At 41.8% G+C, this 21,861-nt stretch overlaps 1 protein-coding gene across 1 annotated transcript in view; it reads left to right on the top strand.

Moving 5' to 3' along the window:
* Positions 1 to 8,240: 8,240 nt before the first annotated feature.
* Positions 8,241 to 21,861, top strand: part of WNT4 (Wnt family member 4) — a 54,287-nt gene continuing 40,666 nt past the window's right edge. The window contains exon 1 of the mRNA XM_075605125.1: positions 8,241 to 8,872. Within this exon, the coding sequence (XP_075461240.1) occupies positions 8,796 to 8,872 (77 nt within the window). The 5' untranslated portion in view covers positions 8,241 to 8,795. The remainder of the gene's footprint in view (positions 8,873 to 21,861) is intronic.

Genomic DNA, 21,861 nt, shown 5'->3' with positions numbered 1-21,861 from the left:
GATATTTAAACGCCACCATTTCGTTAGGCACACAGTTCCCTAGCTTCATAGATACCGGCACCCCCTACGGAGGTAAGTGTCTCTAGAAGCAGCGCGTCCCCGGAGCTGAAATTAACACAGCTCAGCTCCGGACACCCTCTGCTTCAATCCTGTATTAAACAAACAAACAAACAAAAACAATAAATTAAACCTGTATTGCTGCTTTAATTCACAAGTGACACAGAGTCAAAACGTAGCAATGCCAATGAGCTTGGAATGCAATACTTGATGCATGTTGTCCTAACAGGAAAAATTACTGCTCCTTTGAAGGAACAATTCATGTGCTTTTTATCATTGTTACTTTTTTAACATCAATTTGAAGCAGGGGGTCTCCGGAGCTAAACCTCGTTGATTTCAGCTCCAGGGGGCCCTGCTTCTCTAGATACAGACCTCCAAAGAGGGTTCAGGTATCTCTGCAACGTTTAAAGCTCCCGCGTCTCGCGGACCAATAGAAAGATGAACCTGATGACATCATGGCTTCCTATTGGCCCGCATGGCACAGGAGCTTTGGAACTCCGCCATTATTTGAACCCTGCTAGCCGAGCGAAGATGCTACCGGCACCTCCTATGGAAGTATCTCCGGAGCTGAAATGAATGGGATTCAGCTCTGGAGAACCCCTGCTTCCATGCTATGTAAAGAAAATAAATTAGGGGAAAACAAACAGCCGCTTGGATTGCCCCTATAAGATCGTGATTTAAAACCAATGTGAAATACTGTATATAATTCAATGATAATATTCAAATGTGGAGAAATACACGAGATATTGTACATAGTGCCAGTGTTGTTATAAGCCCTTTATCTCTGAATGTATCTGCAATGCTATGCAATTAACAAAATAACATGTGCCTGTTACATAAATAACAGATCTAAGAGGTGCGTGATGAAATCCACTGTATGAGGAGATCATATGAACACACATGAAACCCTTTGGAGGCCGCGTGCTCTAAAGCACAGAAGGGGAAATCAGTGGAAAGTGGAAAAGCTCGTTTTTGCAGGAGGAATGTCTTGCAATGAAAATAATTGCATGGGGTTTTCCAGCACCGATCTGGAAAAGGAGGGCAAGACCTGACATGATGATACATACCAAGGGCACAGAGGGTGTCACACACGAGGAGTTAGGAGCTGGCGTGAGAGCCTCGAAGATCCCTGGGTACATGAGCTGTATTACGGTGACCAGATTTCCAAAAGTAAAAACCAGGATACAATAAAAAATATTATTTATAAAACAAATTACATCACTTAATAATAAATATTATAATGGTATTTGTCTAATAGCGTCCCCAATTATGCTGTATTATTGATTTATTTCTCTCTCCCCCATCCCCTCTCCCCCCATTCCACATCCCTTCTCTGTCCCTCTCCTTCCTCTCTCTCCCTCTCTTTTCTCCCCATCCTTTCTCTCTCTCCCTCCCCATCACCTTTCTCCCCCTCCTCCCGCAATCCCACATCCTCTTTCCCCCTCAATCCCACATCCTCTCTCCCCCTCAATCCCCCGGCCTCCTCCCTTCTCCACAGCCTTTCCTTCTCCCCATCACCTCGCCCTCCCCTCACTTACACAGCCACTCACACACACTTACCCAAACACATACTTACCCTAACCCCACCCACATTCATACTTACCCAAACATACTTACTTACCCCCACCCACACACACACACTTATCTACCCCCACACACTTACACACACTTACCCCCACACACTTACCTAACCCCCCCACACACACTCACCTACCCCCCCACACACACACACTTACCCCCACACACACACACTTATACTTACTTACCCACAAGCACAGACACTTACTTACCCACACACTTACACCCCCCCACACACACACTTGCCTACACAGACACATACACTTACTTAGCCACACACCCACATACCCACACACACACACAATTACTTACACACACACTTACTACTTGCACAACTAAGGCCGCACGTATAGTGCGTGTCGTCACCCGTCGCCGCTAGCAAAAGTTGTAATTCACTTCGCGGCAACGTCGCGGGCGACCAGGTCATTTATTGGTTCAGAGGCTGTCACATGTGGCGACAGCCTCTGGAAAATCAGCATCGCTCCCGTCGCTCCGTCGCGTCGCGCTTACTATAAGCGCACGCGACGGTTGCAATACATTTGTTTTCGGGCGACGACGCCGGCACTATAAGCGCAGCCTTACTTACCCACACGCACATACACACCCTTGCACATGCTCTTACTTACACACACCCGCATATCTTAGCATTAACACAGCACACTGCAGTCAGGGAGAGGAGGAGCTGAGTGAGCCGCGCAGTGCGAGGAGACATTGCGCTGCAGCTGCGCCTCTCTCTACTCAAAACCGGGACATTACACCGATTGTCAGGACATCGGGACAGTAACTTAAAAACCGGGACTGTGCCGGCTAAATGGGGACATCTAGTCACCCTAGCTGTATACACAGGCTGTTAATATAATCTTGTATAAGGGCACTCAGACCCAGCCATAGGGGCAAACATTACAAAGCTGCAAATGGGGGCTTGACCATTATGCAGAAGATATTTACATATGCATTTAAACCTCCGCGCTTTACCTAGTGAGTGACTTTTCTCGAGTGTATAAAAATCGTTGCTGTTTCCTGATAATATTTTAACTGTATTTCTATTAAAGACAAAGTACTTTGTTGTGATTTCTAAGAAAATAATAAATTAATGCAATGAATGGTTGTCACCTATGAATATAAACAGCACCTATTTTAAACAGGTAGCGTCTTTTGTTTCTTTTTTTCTTTTTGTTTTTTCTTTTTGTTTCTAATTATAAAATAAGAATTTCTTCACACGGGATTCGTGACCATCATTTATTTTACACTAGAGGAAATTGCAAGGGTTTTAAAGCAGCACTCCAACAGGATCGCTTTTTTTTTGTACATATTTACTTTGAATGACCTCAACTTGCCCTTTGGAGACATGTTTTTATTTTTAAAAAGCGAGGCTTCGTTCAGGAGATATGAGCAGTTTAAATATTAAGTGTTAAAATTGAACGCCTACCCAGATCAGTCTAAGGTTGCCATGGTAACCCTTGATGCTAGCGATTTAAAAAAAAAAATGATTGTTGGAAAAAAAAGTTACGTCAGGGAATGCTCAAGGGGCAAGATATTAGTGGCACAATATGAGTTAAACTCATTTAGGATTCTGGAGAAATCGCCACTTTAAATATAGTTAAAATCGGGAGGGGGAAATGATCCTCGAGGCACTCTCGTATCGCGGTCCCACCGGCACGCAAAGGGTTAAAAGTCTACATTTACGCCACACCGAGTGCATTTTAACATGGAGAGGGGGCTGCCGCTTCTATGACGTCACATTTCTTATAGGAGCAATCCAAGCAATTTTTTAAAAACATAGGATTGAAACAGGGGCTCTCCAGAGCTGAACCCCATTCATTTTAGCTCCAGACACCGCCTGCTTCCAAAGATTCTTACCTCCGAAGGGGGCGCTGGTATCTCCTGCGTGTTTAAAGCTTCCGCGTCACGTGAGCCAATAGGAAGCTGCACCGGATGACGGCCCGGCTTCCTGTTGGCTCACAGGGCGGCCATTACGTGATCCTTACTAGCCGAGACAGAGCAACTACCATTACCTACTACCAAGGTAAGTATCTCCGTAATCCGGAGTTCCCGGAGCGGAAATGGATGAGGTTCAGCCCCAGAGACCCCCTGCTTGAATCCAATGTTAAAAAATAAATAAAAAAATTCACACGAAAAATCACCTGCTTGCCTCTTTAACTATTGAGTGGACACATTATAAACCTAAATCAAAAAAATACACATAGATTGAGATGAACAGTGAAAAATTAAAAAAGGAATAGAAAAGTATTATTGCAAAAAGAGGATGTCTTTATCCTGACAAATAGCGGTCGGCCGAAAACATGCAATGTATATATTCTTTTGCCTCAGACATTATTATGAATTAAAACTTTGATCTTTCCATATAGAGCTTGCTTTTATTGAGTTTGGGTTAACCCATTATTGCGGCCAGGACCTTCAATGTATTGCTCTGCAACCTGTTGCAAGCCTCTCTGGCAGTGGCAGTGTTAATAATAAAAAGAACTTTGTAACTAGAGATAGCCATTCGTCATGATCAAAATACGGATGTTTTCTTGAATATTAAAAAACACGGAACCAAAATACCTAATATATGGTCCAACCATTAAAACTGTACAAGAGGGAGAGGGGGAGAGATACTCTATGCTTCCTGTGTGGTTTTATATGAACTAGGGGTGAGGCCGGCCTTGTAGGTTCAAGGGGTTATTGTTAACCCCTTGTTCTACATATATTTTGTGCTTCTAGACTTTTTTCCCTTGCCTTGGGTATTAGGGGTCCATCAGTATCTTCATAGGGGATTTCCCCTGTCTGATACATATTCTATCACAGGAGGATATCAGGATATTTTTTGTATTTTATGTTTGATTATTTGTGCCATTTAATAAATCATATTTTTCTTTGATATTTGTTCTGAGTATACTTGAGTGCTGAGTTGGGACGCTCTTCTTTTTCTTTTCGTTGTTTTATATATATATATATATATATATATATATACACATAGGTAGACACATTCTGTACTTTTATAGTCATAGACACACCAAATAAATTGTGCACAGTCCCACAAACTGCAGATTGTTGGTATTAGAGGGCACAGCCAGCATGGGGAGCATGGTGTAAGGAGAGACACCATTATATACACATATTGATAACCAGAAATACATGTTCACACAGACATACTTGCAGAATCTTACATATGCATATAGACAAATTGGGTGCTATGAATCTAATTCTCCTGTAATCTGTCAAATGAGGGGTTACAAAAACTCACAGAAAAAGATCTGATAGTAATAAGTGGGATTTTTAGTACAATAAATTTGGTGAGTTTTGGTTGTTGTTGTTTTAGTTTTGCCCTGTTTTTGTAGTCAGTAGACTTTGCTACATTATATATATATATATATATATATATATATATATATATATATATATATATATATACACACACACATCCACACCGGGGGAAGGACAAGCACAGATAACATTCCAAGAGACACTGTTTTTACGTTATCCTTGCTTCATTCATTGTAACATCGCCGGAAGAAGAGATCAGTGTATCTCGAAAGCTCGCACAAATAAAAGCATTTCGTTAGCCACAGAACGGTATCATCTATTTATTTTTTGATTATATATATATATATATATATATATATATATATAAAATCTTGAAAGCTCGCACAAATAAAAGCATTTCGTTAGCCACAGAGCGGTATTGTCTATTCATTTTTTATTTGATATATATATATATATATATATATATATATATATACATACACACACACACACTATAATATATGTATATTTATATATATCTATATATATATATATATATAACCAGTGTTCGACAATGCTTTACATTTACACGCCCGGGGCGTGTGGATTTAACCTCCAGGCGAGTAAATATTGGCCCAAGCAGCACACGTGTGTTTTTTTTACATTTCCCCCGCTCGCGCTGCTGTGTTTCCCGCGCTCGCGCTGGAGAAAAAAAAAATCCGGAGGCGGGTTCATGTTGGTGGGGGAGATTACCCCGCCTCCGGCTCTCTGAGCAGTGCCTTCGCTCCTCCCCCGCCTCTCAGCAATGCTTTCCCTCCTCAGCGCTTCCACTCCTCCCTCTTCCGGCAGCCAGCCCCTTCCTCCTCTGTCTGCCTCAGGCCCCTGCAGGGCCATCTGTCGCCTCCCCTCCCATCGAGCCATCCGCCCCCCCCCCTCCCCACCCCAATCTCTCCCGGCCTCAGTGACCCCCCCTCACCCCAATCTCTCCTGCCCTCCGTGACCCCCCCTTCCCCCAATCTCTCCCGGCCTCCGTGATCCCCCCTCACCCCAATCTCTCCCGGCCTCAGTGACCCCCCCTCACCCCAATCTCTCCCGGCCTCAGTGACCCCTCCTCACCCCAATATCTCCCGGCCTCCGTGACCCCCCTCACCCCAATCTCCAACTCCAACTCCATGTCCCCGGCCTCCGTGACCCCGCGTGCACCACTCACAAATACTAGTTGTTGTCAACTATATTGTATGCAGCAGGAGGACAATATTAGTGGTGTTATTTGATATTCAGCACATCTCACACTGTTGCAAAGTCACTATTACCAGTGGTACATACAAGTGGTTAACAGCAGATAGCACCTATCTTATCTATTTTATCAACATTTTATTATCACTTTAGATTTAGGTTCACCTTGATTTTTCACTGTATATATTTCACAAAATAAATAAAAATTGTTAGTGTGATGTGCACCAAAAATGTACCCTTTTGAAGGAACTCGTGACTATATCATGGGCTCTTTCTATCAGTCCTAATTATGTGATTTTGTACATTGGTTGCACTCATTTGTGTCAATCTTTAGACACTAGTCAAAGCATTAAAAATTATAAAAAGTGAGTGTTTTATGATCTCAGACGCACTATTAACGAGGGTTGGGGTTCCTCAGAATTTCACAGTATAATTATAGGGTTCGTTCACCAGGCATCTGTGATGCTCTTAAAATATCCAGTATCAGAGCAGCATTAGAAACAAACAAACAAAAAATATGCATTTCATTACCCCTGTTGAAGTCTCTATTGCGACGAAACGCGTAGGGTTAATTTGGGTTGCCTATTGAATACTGAGTTGCCTACCAGACCCCCTCAGAAGTCAGACTTTCACACACTGATTAAGAACTGCTGAAACCTGCCAGCCTCCACCGCATACATAACTACATAACTGTGTGATTTCTATCGGAGATCACGGTGCATGGACGCTTCTCACTACGCCGACGTCATCCGCCGGTGATGAGAGGAGGACACCCCGGGAGCCCATAAGACAAACGCTGTACGTCCAAGAGTTTTGGTCATTTTATAGGGGGGACGTTCGAGATCACGGACTAATTAGAAGGGGGACCCTGCCCTGTTGTTAACATCACCAGAATCAGGATGCGGTCACAGGACGCTTTATTTTAAAATACACAAGTCGTTGTATATATAGACTTTTGAATTCATCTTTTGCTTTCTGCTGTGGCTTGGTTTCTGCTGTGGTTCTGTCTTGTCGTGTTCATACTGCAACACTGTACATTCCTTCTTGTAACTGTGTGAGTTTTTATCTACATTTAAAACACCTGCAATTATCTCTCACATAAGTAAAAGGCACGGCTCCTGTGGGAAGGAATTTGTATTGTATAATTTTAAATGGAAATTAGAATGAAATAAACCAGAGCTAGGAGACTATGTTTTACACTCAAGCAAGGTCATGATTTCACTGGCAATTCATTACATTACTTCGTTTTTGTGCTGAGAAATGAAACATAAAAACAGACTTCTCTTCTTTGGTTAATCATTTAGAAACTATATTTAATAATCCATTAGAAATCATATAGAAAGTAAAGCGTATTTAATCAAAATATAGCAAAGCTATTGATTTACAGGACAAAGCAGCAATGTTAGACACAGCATAATAATGTGCAGAGGGTGGAGCTTTGGAGGCATATATAAATATAATTTGCATAATGTGCCCGGCACGCTCCTGTCCCCCTCCTCCAATGTTGTAGTGGTGATTGCACCTATGGAACAGTAAGAGACATTTGCGCGCACACATAATCACACATGCACCACTCTAGGACAGTCACACGCTCTGTCTCAAGGTATCTGCCTTGGTAGGAATGCAGCCAGCTGCCTCTCACCCTTAATAATCCAGCCCGCAGTTGCAGTGCTAAAAGCTCCTGTTCAATTCCCCACACCCACCTCCCTCCACTCCCACATGCAGCAGCATGGGAGAACTAGCTGCTGTCTACACAAAGCACAGCCAACTCAGGGGAGAAGTGAACGGCAGCTTTAAATACTGCTATAATAATAGTGTGTAACCACACTGAGCTGCGGGAAACCATTCGCTTTGGTCCAAAGGTTGGAGAGTGTATCAGGCTGCTTAAAAGTTGACTCAGACTTGGTGCACCAATTTCACTCAGTGTTTGCGCCTATGCAGCCAGCTAAGGCAATGAATGAAATCAGTGTGGAACTCACTGTGTATAAATTGGAGTTAGCCCATGTAACGCCCCCAGTGGGTGTCTCTAATGTGTAACTCCGCCTGGGTAACACCATCCCAGACCTGCCCCTTCCTCCGCCCCTCCTCTGCCCCCCCTCTCCTTGTTGCTCCATCCAGGGATTCCTTCAGCTGAGCTGACATTCTCTGTCTGACCCAGGCAGGAGGCGCACTCAGGCACTGCCCGGAGTGTCACATTCTCTCTGCACTGCTCGCTGCTGCTCTCACTCCGGACTGCTGTCACCAACTAGAGGTCGCTGTGCTGCCCTATGCCACCTGCAAGCAACCCACTCCCATAAAGTTCAGTAACTAAGTGGACCTAACCTGCCCTGAAGGTCCAGGCTGACAGAGGGACCACCTAAACGCAGATCTGTTACTTCACTCCTGGACATTAGAGAGGCGACATATAGCTACTACCTAATATCTGTTGACACTGTCCTGATCTGCTCATGCTACCCTTTAGAACTGGATAGTACATACAGTCAGCAAAGGAGCAAGAGGGCACCTCTCTCTGTCACAGGGGAGCTCTGACCCAAACACCTTTTTGTGGGATGTTTTACTTTGAATTGACTTTTGCTGTAACAGGACAGTAAGGGAGAAGCAGGATCAGCACTGAGGATCTACTTCAAGCAATTGTATTTCTTTTCCACATTTTGGGATTTCCCCCCCTCCCCATCAGGATGACCCCAGAATACTTCTTGAGGTCTCTGTTGATGATGATTTTAGCTGTCTTCTCTGCTAATGCTAGCAACTGGCTGTAAGTTGGAAGACTTTGCTTATTTGTTTGGTGATTCTTGGGTTGTAATTAAGATCGACTTCAGCATGGGGTTATGGGTTGTAATTTGTAATACACAACCTGCTCATATAGCTTAGCTGCCTCTTGTATACCTAGCGTTGTGTGGCTGTTTTAATAGCTAAGCGAGCCCAGCCAGCTCCAGGCTCTCTGCAATGCGAGGCATGAGCTGCCGTGAGTACTTAGGAAGTTGGAAGCGTGCTAGGATTATTTTTGTTGAAGTGTGGTATACGAAATCCGGTCACTCGGAAAGTGATCCAATAAGCACAGTTACAGCTCTGTTTACCATTAATCCCAATTTCCTATACATATTAAACCGGAGTTCCATTTTACTTCCTATATCCACTGACATGATATGGAAGTTGAAACTATTCCTTGACTGTGAATTGCAGAACAGGTGTTTTATTACAAGGACTGAACAGGTCATGTCCCTGTACTGTGTATTATTTATATTTATACATGTCCCGCAGGTCCTTCCCTGTGCTCTGAACTAGGACTTCTGTTTGCAAAGCGAAAATCTTTGCAACATGGAATAAGTGAATCAGAAGCGAATTATTCTGTCATTTTAAGCATAAAACACCGTGTATCGGACAATAAAGGTTAAACTATTGGGTACCTCTACCGGGTACAGGAAAAGAGGTGAAAAAGTAAGTAATTAGCAAAGTACCTACAGTACTAACATACCGACCAACGTTTTGCTAGGTTAATGTGAGCGATCTTTTCATCTTTCGTTGACTTGCATGAAAGAAGTGATTTTATTTTTCAGTGAGAAAGCGACTTATGAAGGAGTATCCCACAAATAGAGAGAGAGCCAGTATGCCTAGCAATGATAATAATACATGAAGGGTAATACCTTCCAAAAGCATAACCGGTCACTGCAATCGTTCTGTTTGCAGCAATGCATTCTTCAACGTTTTCTCGGACCTTCACCTGTATATTAGCTGACATTTTTTTACCTGGCTAAAATTGCAGCTTTTCTTTCTAACTTCCTTCAGAACAGATCTGAAAGTAAATGACTATTAATGACCTGAGAGACACAATGCCAGTTTAATCCAGAGGGTAAAACAATCATGGCAGTTAATCTTTGGATATGAAATTAAGGTGTGATGAGTGGCATGCAGGGACCTGTTATTACCATAGGAGAAATAAAAGTATAGGCTGATTTGTATGGGCTGGTTTTAACCAAACTATTCTTACTACAGCTCAAATAAGTACAACAATCTGTCTCAAGGTACAACATTTAGACCTTCCTAAACCAAGTCATACAGTACATACTGTGTACTATGAAAAGACTCCTAGTGGTTACACATGGGACATTTCACTTACAAAATTAACTTTGCTTTACTTAACTAGAGGATTTGTAAATAAGTAGCAATTTCCCAACCGAGGAATCCAAGTGAAAGCAGAGCATGTTTCATGAAGACTTGCTTGTTGTTTTAGGTGGCCTTAGAAAAAGGGCGTGTGGAATGTTGAGAACTCTTGAATTAATATTTTTATATTTATTACTAAAATCCTATTAATCTGTTTGTACAGCTCATTTCCATAAATGTTATTTCCTTGTGATTTATTCTTGATGCACTTCTTTTTACTTTAGAAAGGGGTTGTATGATACTTAGATTTTTGCTGTAATAATAAAATGTAAAACGCCACAATAAGAATTTTAAAATAATCTTAACTCCATGGGGTTGTAAAATCATTGGCCTATCATCTGGGAGAATACCTCTGTTATAAGTCTGTCTGTTATGTGAGACTGGCGATGCTCAATGTGTTGGAAATTTGTACTGGTAGTAATCTGATATTTAATATAAATGTTCATGGAGCTAAAATAAGATTCTCCCAATAAGGTTGATTAATTGAATATACTTTTCATTGGATTTATATTATTCAAATTCCTTATCACCCAGGAGTCTCATAATGCACAGGCATATTAACTGTAAGATCGACTAATACTTCTTATGAAACTGTTCAGAATAATCTTTTTAAGTGGTCTCTAATGTGTATGAAGTTTATATTTCACAATATTTCGGTCCGTTTGTTAGTCCACTCAATTATTATGACCCATCCTGCATTTTGTCAACAGAACAATAGATTATTATTTATTTTGTTTCCATAAAGTAAACAGCAAATGGCCTATTTGCCACAATTTCATTATACTGAGGATGGTCATTTACTTTTTCAAACAAGTTAGCATGCACACATCTAGTTCTAGTTATTAGTAACTCATTATATGGCATCTTGCCTATTTATGCAACTGTTTTATATTCAGTAATTGCACCTTTTGTAAGTGTGATTTTCATAGGACAGCTGTATTCACCATATAAGTACTCCTTTATGTTTTTGGTCAGAAACAGTACTAATGTCTGAAAGTAACAGTTACTCTAAAAACATTGGGAATGAGTAACAAATTATATCCAGTTATTTTAAAGTGGGGCCTCATTAGGCCTGTACAATTGTGGTGGTCCTGTACAATTTGTCTAAGCTGCTCTTGCATTCAACTCTAATTAGTATCCCCCAGAAAAAAAGGCGTATGCTACAGTGTTCAATTTAATAAGATCATAGATTATTTTTTTTTTTACTGGAACAAAATGTGTGGTGTCAGCTAAACAAATCCATATTAAATCACTGAGAAAGGGTTTAAATTATCTAATATTATAAACAGAGTGATTGTTGTAATGTCAATGAAGCAGATCGCCTTCGTGTAACAGCTAAAACTGGCAAACAGTTTTATGTAAAAACAAAGGTCAGCTCTCAGCTGTTTTTGGTAAAAAAAAAAAAATTGGTAACGAAAGGCGTCAGAGAAGATAATCAGGCCTATATGGTACAAATTATGGATGGATGAAGAAAGTCGCAGTAAGAAGGGCATGCAGAAGATCAATTATTGATGACATGAATTATGGGAACCTCTCAGTTTCAAAAACGAATAACAAAATGTTCCTGCAGGTTTCCAAGGCAGTGTGTACGGGGTGCTAGAGTTATGGGCATGGAAAAACTGAGTGTGAGTTCTTTGGTTTTTTTTTTCTACTCGTCTTTCTTATATTATATATTTCTTCTTTTTCTCACACTCTCCTCTTTCTTTCTCTATTTTCCACCCCCACTCTATCTCCCTCCCCCCTCTCTCGTCTCTTTCGTTAATACTTAACTAAGTATTTTTCAGGAGAAAATGATACGTGCTGAATGGCTCTTTATTGTGCATCTAGATGGATTAGGGGAAATTACAAGGGAGTCTTTAACCCCATAATGGTGCCCAAAAAGTAATAAATCTGTTTGTTCATTTTAGTCTAATCTAATTTAGTGTTAATCATATCATGAGTTTTTAAAACATTTTACTACAGTCCATACCTTTATTGGCAAATGACAACGTTTCAATGGGTTACAGTTTCACATAACATTTTTATAGTGCAGTTTATAGGATAAAAAAATCATAGTCTACGTTTTTTATTTGGATATTATTCCATTAACAAGAATCTGTTACATGAATGGGAAATACAATACAAATGTGATGCAATGTATCAGTCCTTAAGGTATTTCTTCAATAAGTAGCTTTTAGAATATATTACGCCGAAAGTATCAATGTACTAGTAGAGATTTTTTTTTTTAGGGGAGATTATATCCATGACTGTTAATCTGCTATGTCTGCTGACTAACTCAAGGATACACCATGGCAGCAAGCTCATATATCATGAATGTCATGACAGATGCTGTCGCCACAATCCACATAGAAGAGACAGAGGTGTTGGTTATGAGCAGTGCCATATAACTTGCAATCCTTTGCTGGTCACTCACTACTACTCTGTAACCTCCCTTACCGTGAGAGCGGCATGCTAAACTATGCACTGCTCACCTCTCTGATAGAAAGGAGAGTACATTTTGAGCATTCCACGTGTCTTGCTTAAGAAGTTCTCCACTAGGGATTCTTGAGGTTTTTCTTTATATTATTTTTCAAAAAATATTCCACATTTTACAAAAGAAAGCTGATTTGCCGTCTAGTATGGTTGTGTACAGTAAATATGTGGTCATTGTGGGGATAGTTACAGTACTTACACAACTGTGATTTCAGAGTTTTTATTTTATTTTAATTAGTACAGTTTATACTTTCCACCAGATTTGCTAAAGAGAAACCAGCAAACAATCTGCGTTAAATACATTAACAAGGCTAATCTGCGACATTTCATTGCCATGTTCACGCCATTTGCACACAATGATGACAATATACGTAATCGGATCAACAAAATCTTGCACCATAGAAAACAGAATGGATTTTCAATTTAAAGCTGCAATCCCACTTTAGAGCGTGTACGCATATACTTCCATATTCTCACAGATATTAAGATGTCAAAATAATTGTCCTACTTGAAACTAAAGACTATAAAAAACAAATGCCCTTGTATTATCACACAATGATCAGGATCCATGTACTATGCATTGACTAGTTCGCAAATTAGTTAACATTACCAAAGGTAATCTTGTGGTTATGTGCAGATCAAACCATGGACCCAATACATTTCTATATTAATTCATATGGTGGCTAATCTTTCAGTTTTCTAGTAAGCATGTTTTTTAATAAGCATAGTTTTTTTTAGGAAGCAGTTTGCATTTTTTTAAATGGTTTTATATGTTTAAATCGCCTTGGGTGAGCTGGCTGTTTTCATGAAATGTAATGTTTTGAGGCGATCTTGTCACTGCCATTCAGTTAAACCAGCGGTGCGCAAACTGTGGGGCGCGACCCCCAGGGGGGGCGCGACACTGCCGACGGGGGGCGCGGGGTTTACAGAGGCCCCGCGCGCTTCCCGAAGGCACTTAAATTAAGTGCCGGGGGAGCTGCAGGGCCTCTGTAAACCTAACTTACCGTGGCTCCGGCGGCTTCCTCCCTGTGTCGCCATGGCAACGCGGCGTCAAAATGACGTTGCGAGGTCATGTGACGTCACGTTGCTATGGCAACGTGACGTCATTACGCCGGAGCGCGGGTAAGTTGGAGTTGGGAGGGGGGCGCGGGAGTGAGGGGACAGCCGGCAGGGGGGCGCAGGGAAAAAAGTTTGCGCCCCCCTGAGTTAAACAACCGCCTATGCACTATTAGGAAATGCTGCTGAATACAAACTGCCTCCAGTGTAACTTCCCCTGCATGTATCGGTTATATATATATATATATATATATATATATATATATATATATATATATATATATATATATATATATATATATATATAATCTGTAAATATTACTGTATGTTCATTTGCATGTCTTAGACAGGTCTGCAACCCTGTCTTTCCCCATTGTCACCCAGCATACAGCGCTTCCACTGCAGCAAAGGATTCTGGGAAATGACATGCAAATGAGCACTCAGTGCCACCTTTTTGTCTCAAGCTCATATTACACAAGCCAATCCTCAAGCCAATGCATGCTGTTTTAAACACAGCTTTTAGACAGAGGCTGGGATGAGATGCAAAGCCATTAGATCCACTCACATACATGTTTCAACCTTGATGGGTATCATCAGTGTGAGGTTGGTCTTAATGGCAAAGCAGGTTTGAGACTAGACTAGGTAATCACCACTGTCATTAAGGTTATGATATATATATATATATCCTAAGGATGTCTGCACATCCTTCTATGATAGGCTGAAAGGCCTGTCACTCACCCAGAGACAGCCAGTGAGGATGCACATCCCTCCTCCTCTGTGCTAGGCTGAGTGGCCTGTTACTCACGCAGGGACAGCCAGTGAGCTTTCACATACCTCCTCTTCTGTGATAGGCTGATCGGCCTGTCACTCACCTGGACACAGCCAATGAGGCTGCATATCTCCTCTGTAAAGAGACTACACATTGACTGTGTCACATATTAAGTGTTTGTGGCGTTCAAATTGGAATTGAATTGAAGGTGAAGAATACAAGAACTGGACTCTGCACTTCATCATCAACCCTGCAACTGTGAGAACTTGGCTTTCTAAATGTTCTGGCATTTTTTTTACCTCTAAAGACTAACTTTGTAAGCTGCTGTGTAACCTTCAGTGCTACACTGCTCTCCAGGCCTAATTTATACACCTGCTCTTTCAACTCCTTCTTCTTATCCTCCAATACCTTGGAACTCTATCCTCCTACCTTTCTATCCATGCATCTCATTGTGCCCTCCCTGTTGCATTTTTTGTTTGCAGTTTCCTCACTCCTTTGTAAAATTTTCTGTTCTCTCCACCTTCCCCACTCTCCTTTTATCCACATTTCTTCATCTTTCCTCACCCCCACCTATTCTTGTGCCCAGACACCCTTTCCCAACATGTCTACACCCATCAATGAAATGCACCCCCACAAATACTCTTCTCACCTCCTCTCTCTATTCTACTCCTCCTCCTTGCTGCTGGGGATATCTCTCCTAATCTGGACCCAGCCATATACACACCTGCTCTCGCCCACGCCTCCCTGCTACCTCTTTCCCTGCTCATGGTGTTCACCCATCTAATTTAATACTGACCAACCTTAAAAATCACCTCTCAAAAGGAGCATTCCAACAGCCTGCACATGATGGCTACTGTCCCACACAATCAATCCTACCAAACATTGTGGCCAACCACTGCCATCTTGCCCTTATTCCCTCACTTTCTGTCTCTGTGTCTCCCAACATACCACTTAGATTGTAAGCTCTCCTGGGCAGAGATTTCCTTTCATTTTCTCTGACTTTGCTGCGTTAGTTGTATTGATGTAATTCCCTGTACTGTATTGTCTTTGTAAAGTGCTACGTACTGTACACTGTTGGCGCTACTGTATATAAATAAAGACATACTGTACATCCCTCACCCTCTGTGATAGACTGAGCAGCCTATCACTCACTGAGGAAACACTGGGGGAGGAGATTTTAATAGCAGTGGAGACAGCACAGAGAGGAGGAGACAGATGAGATAAGTAGGAGAGGAGGGAGTGTAGTGTGCACAAGAGGAGCAGACACAGTAATGCAGGGAGTGCAAAGAGCAGAGGAGAGTGCGCAAAGAAGAGTGTGGCATAATGTAGTTGGGAAGGGAGAAGAGACTCCAAGGAGGGGGAGGGGACAGAGACAGCAAGCAGAGGAGGAGACAGAGAGACTGCAAATAGAGACAGAGTGACGATGAGGAGGACGAAATGGGGAGCAGTGTGCACATCGGGCAGGAGGGAGTGCAAAGAGAGGGGAGGAGAGACAGCAAGGTCAGTAGGAGCAGGAAACAGAGACCGCAAGGAGAGGAGGAGGCAAATGAGATAAGTGTAGTGTACACAGAGAGGAGCAAACAATAGTGTTGGACCGGGTCCTACTTTTAAAAAAAAATGGGTAACGGGTACTCGGCCAAAATCACACGATCTACCTGGCCGGGTACCCGGTTACCCGGTTGGCACTTACGTGGGGGTGGAGGAAGACGACGGCAACTTCTAGGCAGGTCAGCAGAGGTCCTGTGGTGGTGGCAGCATCAGCACTGTGTGTTCAGCCCGCGCGGGAGCTGCAGGACTCCATAGCAGTGTGAGCTGGGGAACCATGTGACCGGAGCAGGAGCAGAAGCATTCCTATTGGACAGCCGGCTGTCCAATACGAATGTTTCTGCTCTTACTTCGGTCACATGGTTCCCCAGCTTACACTGGCTATGGAGTCCTGCAGGTCCCGGACTGGCTGAACACACACTGCTGATGCTGCCATCACCACAGGACCTCTGCTGACCTGCCTAGATGTCGCCCCGGGTTTCCTCACGGGTCTTTCTCACCTTCCATTGCTGACAGCAGGTAAGTAATGATGTATTTTTCAGCTACCCTGACATTACCCGGCACTGGGTATTACCCGGTGCCGGCCCCACTTCTCTGTTGCCGGGTCCGGGTAATTTCCGGGTAGATGAAAATCCTCTGGGTACTCGGTACATCATGTATATGCTACGGATGTCTGTAGTATGATGTCACGTGCAAGATATATAGCCTACCAGGTACAAGACACATAAACAATCTACTATATATTTCAGAATGTTTGTCTAAGTTAGCCAAGTGATAGTGATGGATCAAGGTAGACAACAAAATTACAGACAATGGAGAGAAAATGAGACAAGAAAAGCCACTGATTAAACACTGTTCGAATACAACATGCACATAAAAGAGCAAACGAAACAGCAGAAGAAAGAAACCAACGATTAAAATCTAAATAGAGAAAGAAAGAAAGAAAGAAAGACAAATTTAGAAGATTAAATAGTGAAGTACCTAATGCCAATAACCAAGAAATGTGTAGAAGTCCATGAACATAACATTGGTAATCCAACAAGTGAATGTACATTTTGTAAAGCTAAATATTGGACCGTTGAACTAAACACATCAAAGAAATACACAAAGGACTGTCATGATGGGAAAGTTTGTCTGCCACCAGAAATACCCGAACTATTTAAAAAAGCTACTGACAGAAGTAGCACCAGAAGCACAAAATTACAGAGATCATATCAGAGAGTACAATTCTGCTCTAGCTTTTGCATCGATGGAAGCTGAAATAAAGACACCTCCTGGACATGGAACGTACTGTTTTAGAATACACGGTCACATTTATATGGTGTCTCCATTATACGCAAAACCAACAAACAAACCAGGATATGGACAGTTGTGTATTTTTGACACTGCAGAAGCAACTACAAAACAATTACAGAACTAATTAACCAGGCTGTAGTGAAATTGCAATGCTACAATTGGCCGAAATGTTACGAAAAACAAATCCATTTGCCAATTCCTATAAACAAATGCATGAAATGACTAAAACCATTCCAACTATGAAAGTAAAAATGGAGTGGCATTTGTTTCACATCCCAGTCTGCTATTCTATTTTGCCATCAAGGATAATGCACCATTGGTGTCTTGTACAGTATATTCATCTCTTGTCTTTTATACATGTGTATGATCGAGTGACACTGCATCAAGACAATTCTGGACACTCGACGTTGGCGGAGTTCATTTAGATCTACCTAAAGGTTTGGTTTGACTATAACTCATCTTCTGTTATTGTCCTCTTTGGCACCATATAGGTCAATAGATTCAAAAGTACTTTCTGGTTTTTGAGATGCCAGGTAGACCAGTTATGCGGCCTTTGAACTTCAGAGACATTGGGACTTTCACTTTTATTAATATTTTGGTAAATTGTATGTTGTTTAGTACTAGCGCTTATTCACTCATTTTTCACTATATCGTTTATGGAATACTTATTCAATGTTTCTTCTCTGTTCATTTCCTGAGTCATCAAAGGACAAGAGCATGTTAATAGGAGCAGAGATTCCACAAAGATTTGACTTCAAGAGTTGGCACCCACTATAAATCAGTAATCCCAGCTGCTCCTTTTTTGTATTGATTTTTCATTGATTGGAACCAGGGGTCCCCCAGAGCTCAACGACTATTTTCAGTTCCACCGGTTCCCCAGATATATACAGTTTTAGCTGCCGGTCTTCCACTCCCATCCCATGGAAAGAAAAAATGTCTGCCAAATCCATGGCCAATAGGAAGCCATAACAGATGACGTTGCGGCTTCTTATTCGATAACCGCCGGTGCAATCTTTAAAAAAACAGGAAGTGCACCGTAAGCTATAAAACTGTATCTCAGGAACCAGTGGGTCACTGCACTGAAATTTAAGACCTTCTGCGCCCTTGTACACTCAGAAACATACAGAAATACACAACCCAACTCACCTCCCTAATATAACATCGACACCTGTTTTATTCCTGCAGTCAATCAGCATTATACCTTTTTGTGACTCCCTCCCATGCAGCATCACAAGAAGTACTGTAGCAAAGGCAAGACGAGGATTCCTTCCATAAGCATTTACTGAGCCAAAACTAAATCTAGATCCTTTTAGATTCCCATTCCTCCAACTCCCAATTTACTTATTTTATTGCATCTTTATTGCAAAGTGGGACAGGATTTTTAAATTACAATGTACAGTTTAAGGTTCTAGTGACTTTAATAACCACTTAACCTTTGGTTTTGTGGTTTATACGTCACCAGAACCACTCAATTTCAGACTTATTTTACATAGTTGGGGGTATTATATCCTATGTGTAAACCATTGTGGTTTACAAGGCCATTATGTTTCAGGCACATACATTTCAGAGTTACAATTACAGAAGTAGATATCAAGTGCAGATGTGAAATTTGTGCTAGACTTTACAGTCATTTTCATCGCAAGGAATAAATTAGGCAAACATGCTGTGTGTGTTTGGTTTTAATATATATACTCACAGATCACAAGTGATTTAAATAGCAGTGAGAATTTCTTCAAAGTCCAAAAAACAGATCATGAAAAAGAGCCTAAGTCCTCCCCACAAAATACTAATCATAGTTTATTTATATTTAATCTGTTACACTTTGCAAGCCCCCAGCAAGTCTGTAAATTCCATATTTGAAAAGATCCCTGCTTTCAACAGTGTGACAATCAAAATGATGTACCATTTCATGATGGTCTAAAAGTAGCCCATGTATGTCACCTGTGCTTAAGTGTGCAGTTGTTTAAATACCATGGCATGGCACAGCTTTGTTACTGTCGTCCCTTTTTCAGTAGGCAACTGGATTAGTGATTCAACTCAGCGCTTAATAATGCATCACATTTTCCATAGCTTACTTAAAACGGGCTGAAACCCGTATCCCTGTACGGTAAGCAGCTATACTGACAATTTATTCTTTTTAAATTCACTATATAAGCAATATCAATGTTGCAAGTAACATCATATAATCCAGGAGTGGCCAACACCAGTCCTCAATGGCCCAGGTTTTAAGGATATCACTGCTTCAGCACAGGTGGCTCAGTAAGCAATTGAAGCAAGAATATCCTTAAAACCTGACCTGTTGGTGACCCTTGAGGACTGGAGTTGGCCGCCCCTGATCTAATCTAATACTTATTTCAGGGCTAAATTGGTCAATAGTGAATTAGAATAAGCATACTAGGTACTGTAGATGGACGTCTTGACTTTATTCCTACATCCTTTGGTCCGGCTAAGTATTCCACTTCTCTGCCCCATTCTTCCATTTCAGTTCTACAGTTCTAATCTCGAAACCTGCTGGTTTACATGTGATGTCACATAAAATGAGTATGAATAATGAATGGAAGTTGTGCCATTGTATAGTGCATACGACACAGTGTATGTGTATGTGAGATATATATATATATATATATATATATATAAATATATATATATATATACAGTGTTCGACAAACCTATACATTTGCTCACCCCGGGCGAGTGGATTTAACCCCCGGGCGAGTAAATATTGGCCCAAGCAGCACACGTTTGGTACTAGGTGGCGAGTAGATTTTTTTGTGTGGTGAGTAGATTTTTTGGTGATTTGTCAACCACATATATATATATATATATAATGTGTGTGTAAAGAAAAAACAAAAGGCGCAAACCACTGACCACAATGCTTAAGTTATTAAACAATAACAATACAATAATGATGCAATGAAAGTCCAATCTGTAGAATCCTGGATTGAGTGGGATCTATAAATGAAAAAGATAGCCAAATATGGTGAAGTAAGTATGTATTAATGACACATATAGCGTAAGCACAGATCCTACTTACGAAATCATAGAGTAAAATGTGCATGTCAGGATAAAAATCCTTGTCAGGAACTGTAATACAGGAACTGTTAGCCGCAATTAGCCGCAGGAATCACTCCAAAAGATGCCGTCTGGTTCCAACGTCAGTATACTGTATGTGGATCTCCTCCTCCTCAGCTATATTTATATATCAAATAAAAAGATCCCTTGAGAGCACATTCACATGTCTTAGACAGGTCTGTAACCCTGCCTTTCACCATTATCACCTAGCATACAGTGCGTCCACTGCGGAAAGGGATTCTGGGAAATGACATGCAAATGAGCCCACCATGTCACCTTCATAGGTGAAGGGTCAGATGGTCCTTGAACTGCTGATCCCATAAATCCCGTAGCCGGGCCCACATGACCTAGATGTTGTCGCGAGTGGGCTCCCGGAAGTCACGACCAGATGACCCCGCCACTGCCACACACCCCTGGCTTTATCAGCTTGAGCCCTACCTGGCAAGGACAAGCACTTACCCCCCAACTGCCGCCGCGACAGAGGCAACTGGTCAAACTGACCCCTTCTTAAGGAACTTCAGTCCTTTCCATTTCTTTGCGAAAGTACTTCGACTTCACACTGTAAAATAATGATATGAGTTAACATTATTCACTGGCAATATACTTAGTAGCGAACAATGGTGACAGTTAATTCTACTCGTTTACCAAAACGAGTGGCCAACCATTGATCACATGCTATCACTTCTCGTCAATAAGGGACGGGTGGGTGGGAAAACGTGTCAGCCGGGAGCAGAAAGAGTGTGCTTGTTCCCAGCTGTGGTTTAAAAAAAAACCCTTGGCTGATCCCGTAAATCCTGTAGCCGGGCCAACGTGACCTGGATGTTGTCGCGAGTGGGCTCCCGGAAGTCACGACCAGACCCCGCCTACTCGCCACACCCCCTAGCTTTATCAGCCCAGAGCCCCGTCTGGCAAGTACAAGCACTTACCCCCTGACTGCCGCCACCGACTATTTAACCCCCTTAAACTAGGCCCGTACCACCAGACCCGCGAAGACCCTCTCCACCATAACTTATATATAGTATGGTAAACCTACCCTGCCTTGAAAATTGCAGAGCCAGTACAACCAGCCTCACACTGATGAGACCCAAAAGGTTGAAACAGCTGTCTGTGAGTGGTTTCACTGGCTTTGCATTTAATTCCATGCTGTGCTTAAAAGCTGTGCAAACAGCGAGCATTAGCTGTTAAGGGTTCAATGTAAAATGGATTTCAGGCAAAAGGTTACACGGTGTGCTCATTTGCATGTAATTTCCCAGAATCCCTTGCCGCAGTGGAAGCACTGTATGCTAGCTGATGGTGAAAGGCAGTGTTACAGACCTGTCTAAGAAACGTGAATGTGCTCACAAGTGATCTTTTTATTTGCTATATGCTAACGG

This window comes from Ascaphus truei, chromosome 6 (assembly GCF_040206685.1).
Source record: "Ascaphus truei isolate aAscTru1 chromosome 6, aAscTru1.hap1, whole genome shotgun sequence".
Taxonomy (NCBI): domain Eukaryota; kingdom Metazoa; phylum Chordata; class Amphibia; order Anura; family Ascaphidae; genus Ascaphus; species Ascaphus truei.
Note: the sequence above shows the minus strand (reverse complement) of the source record. Positions and strands in the feature narration are given on the sequence as shown.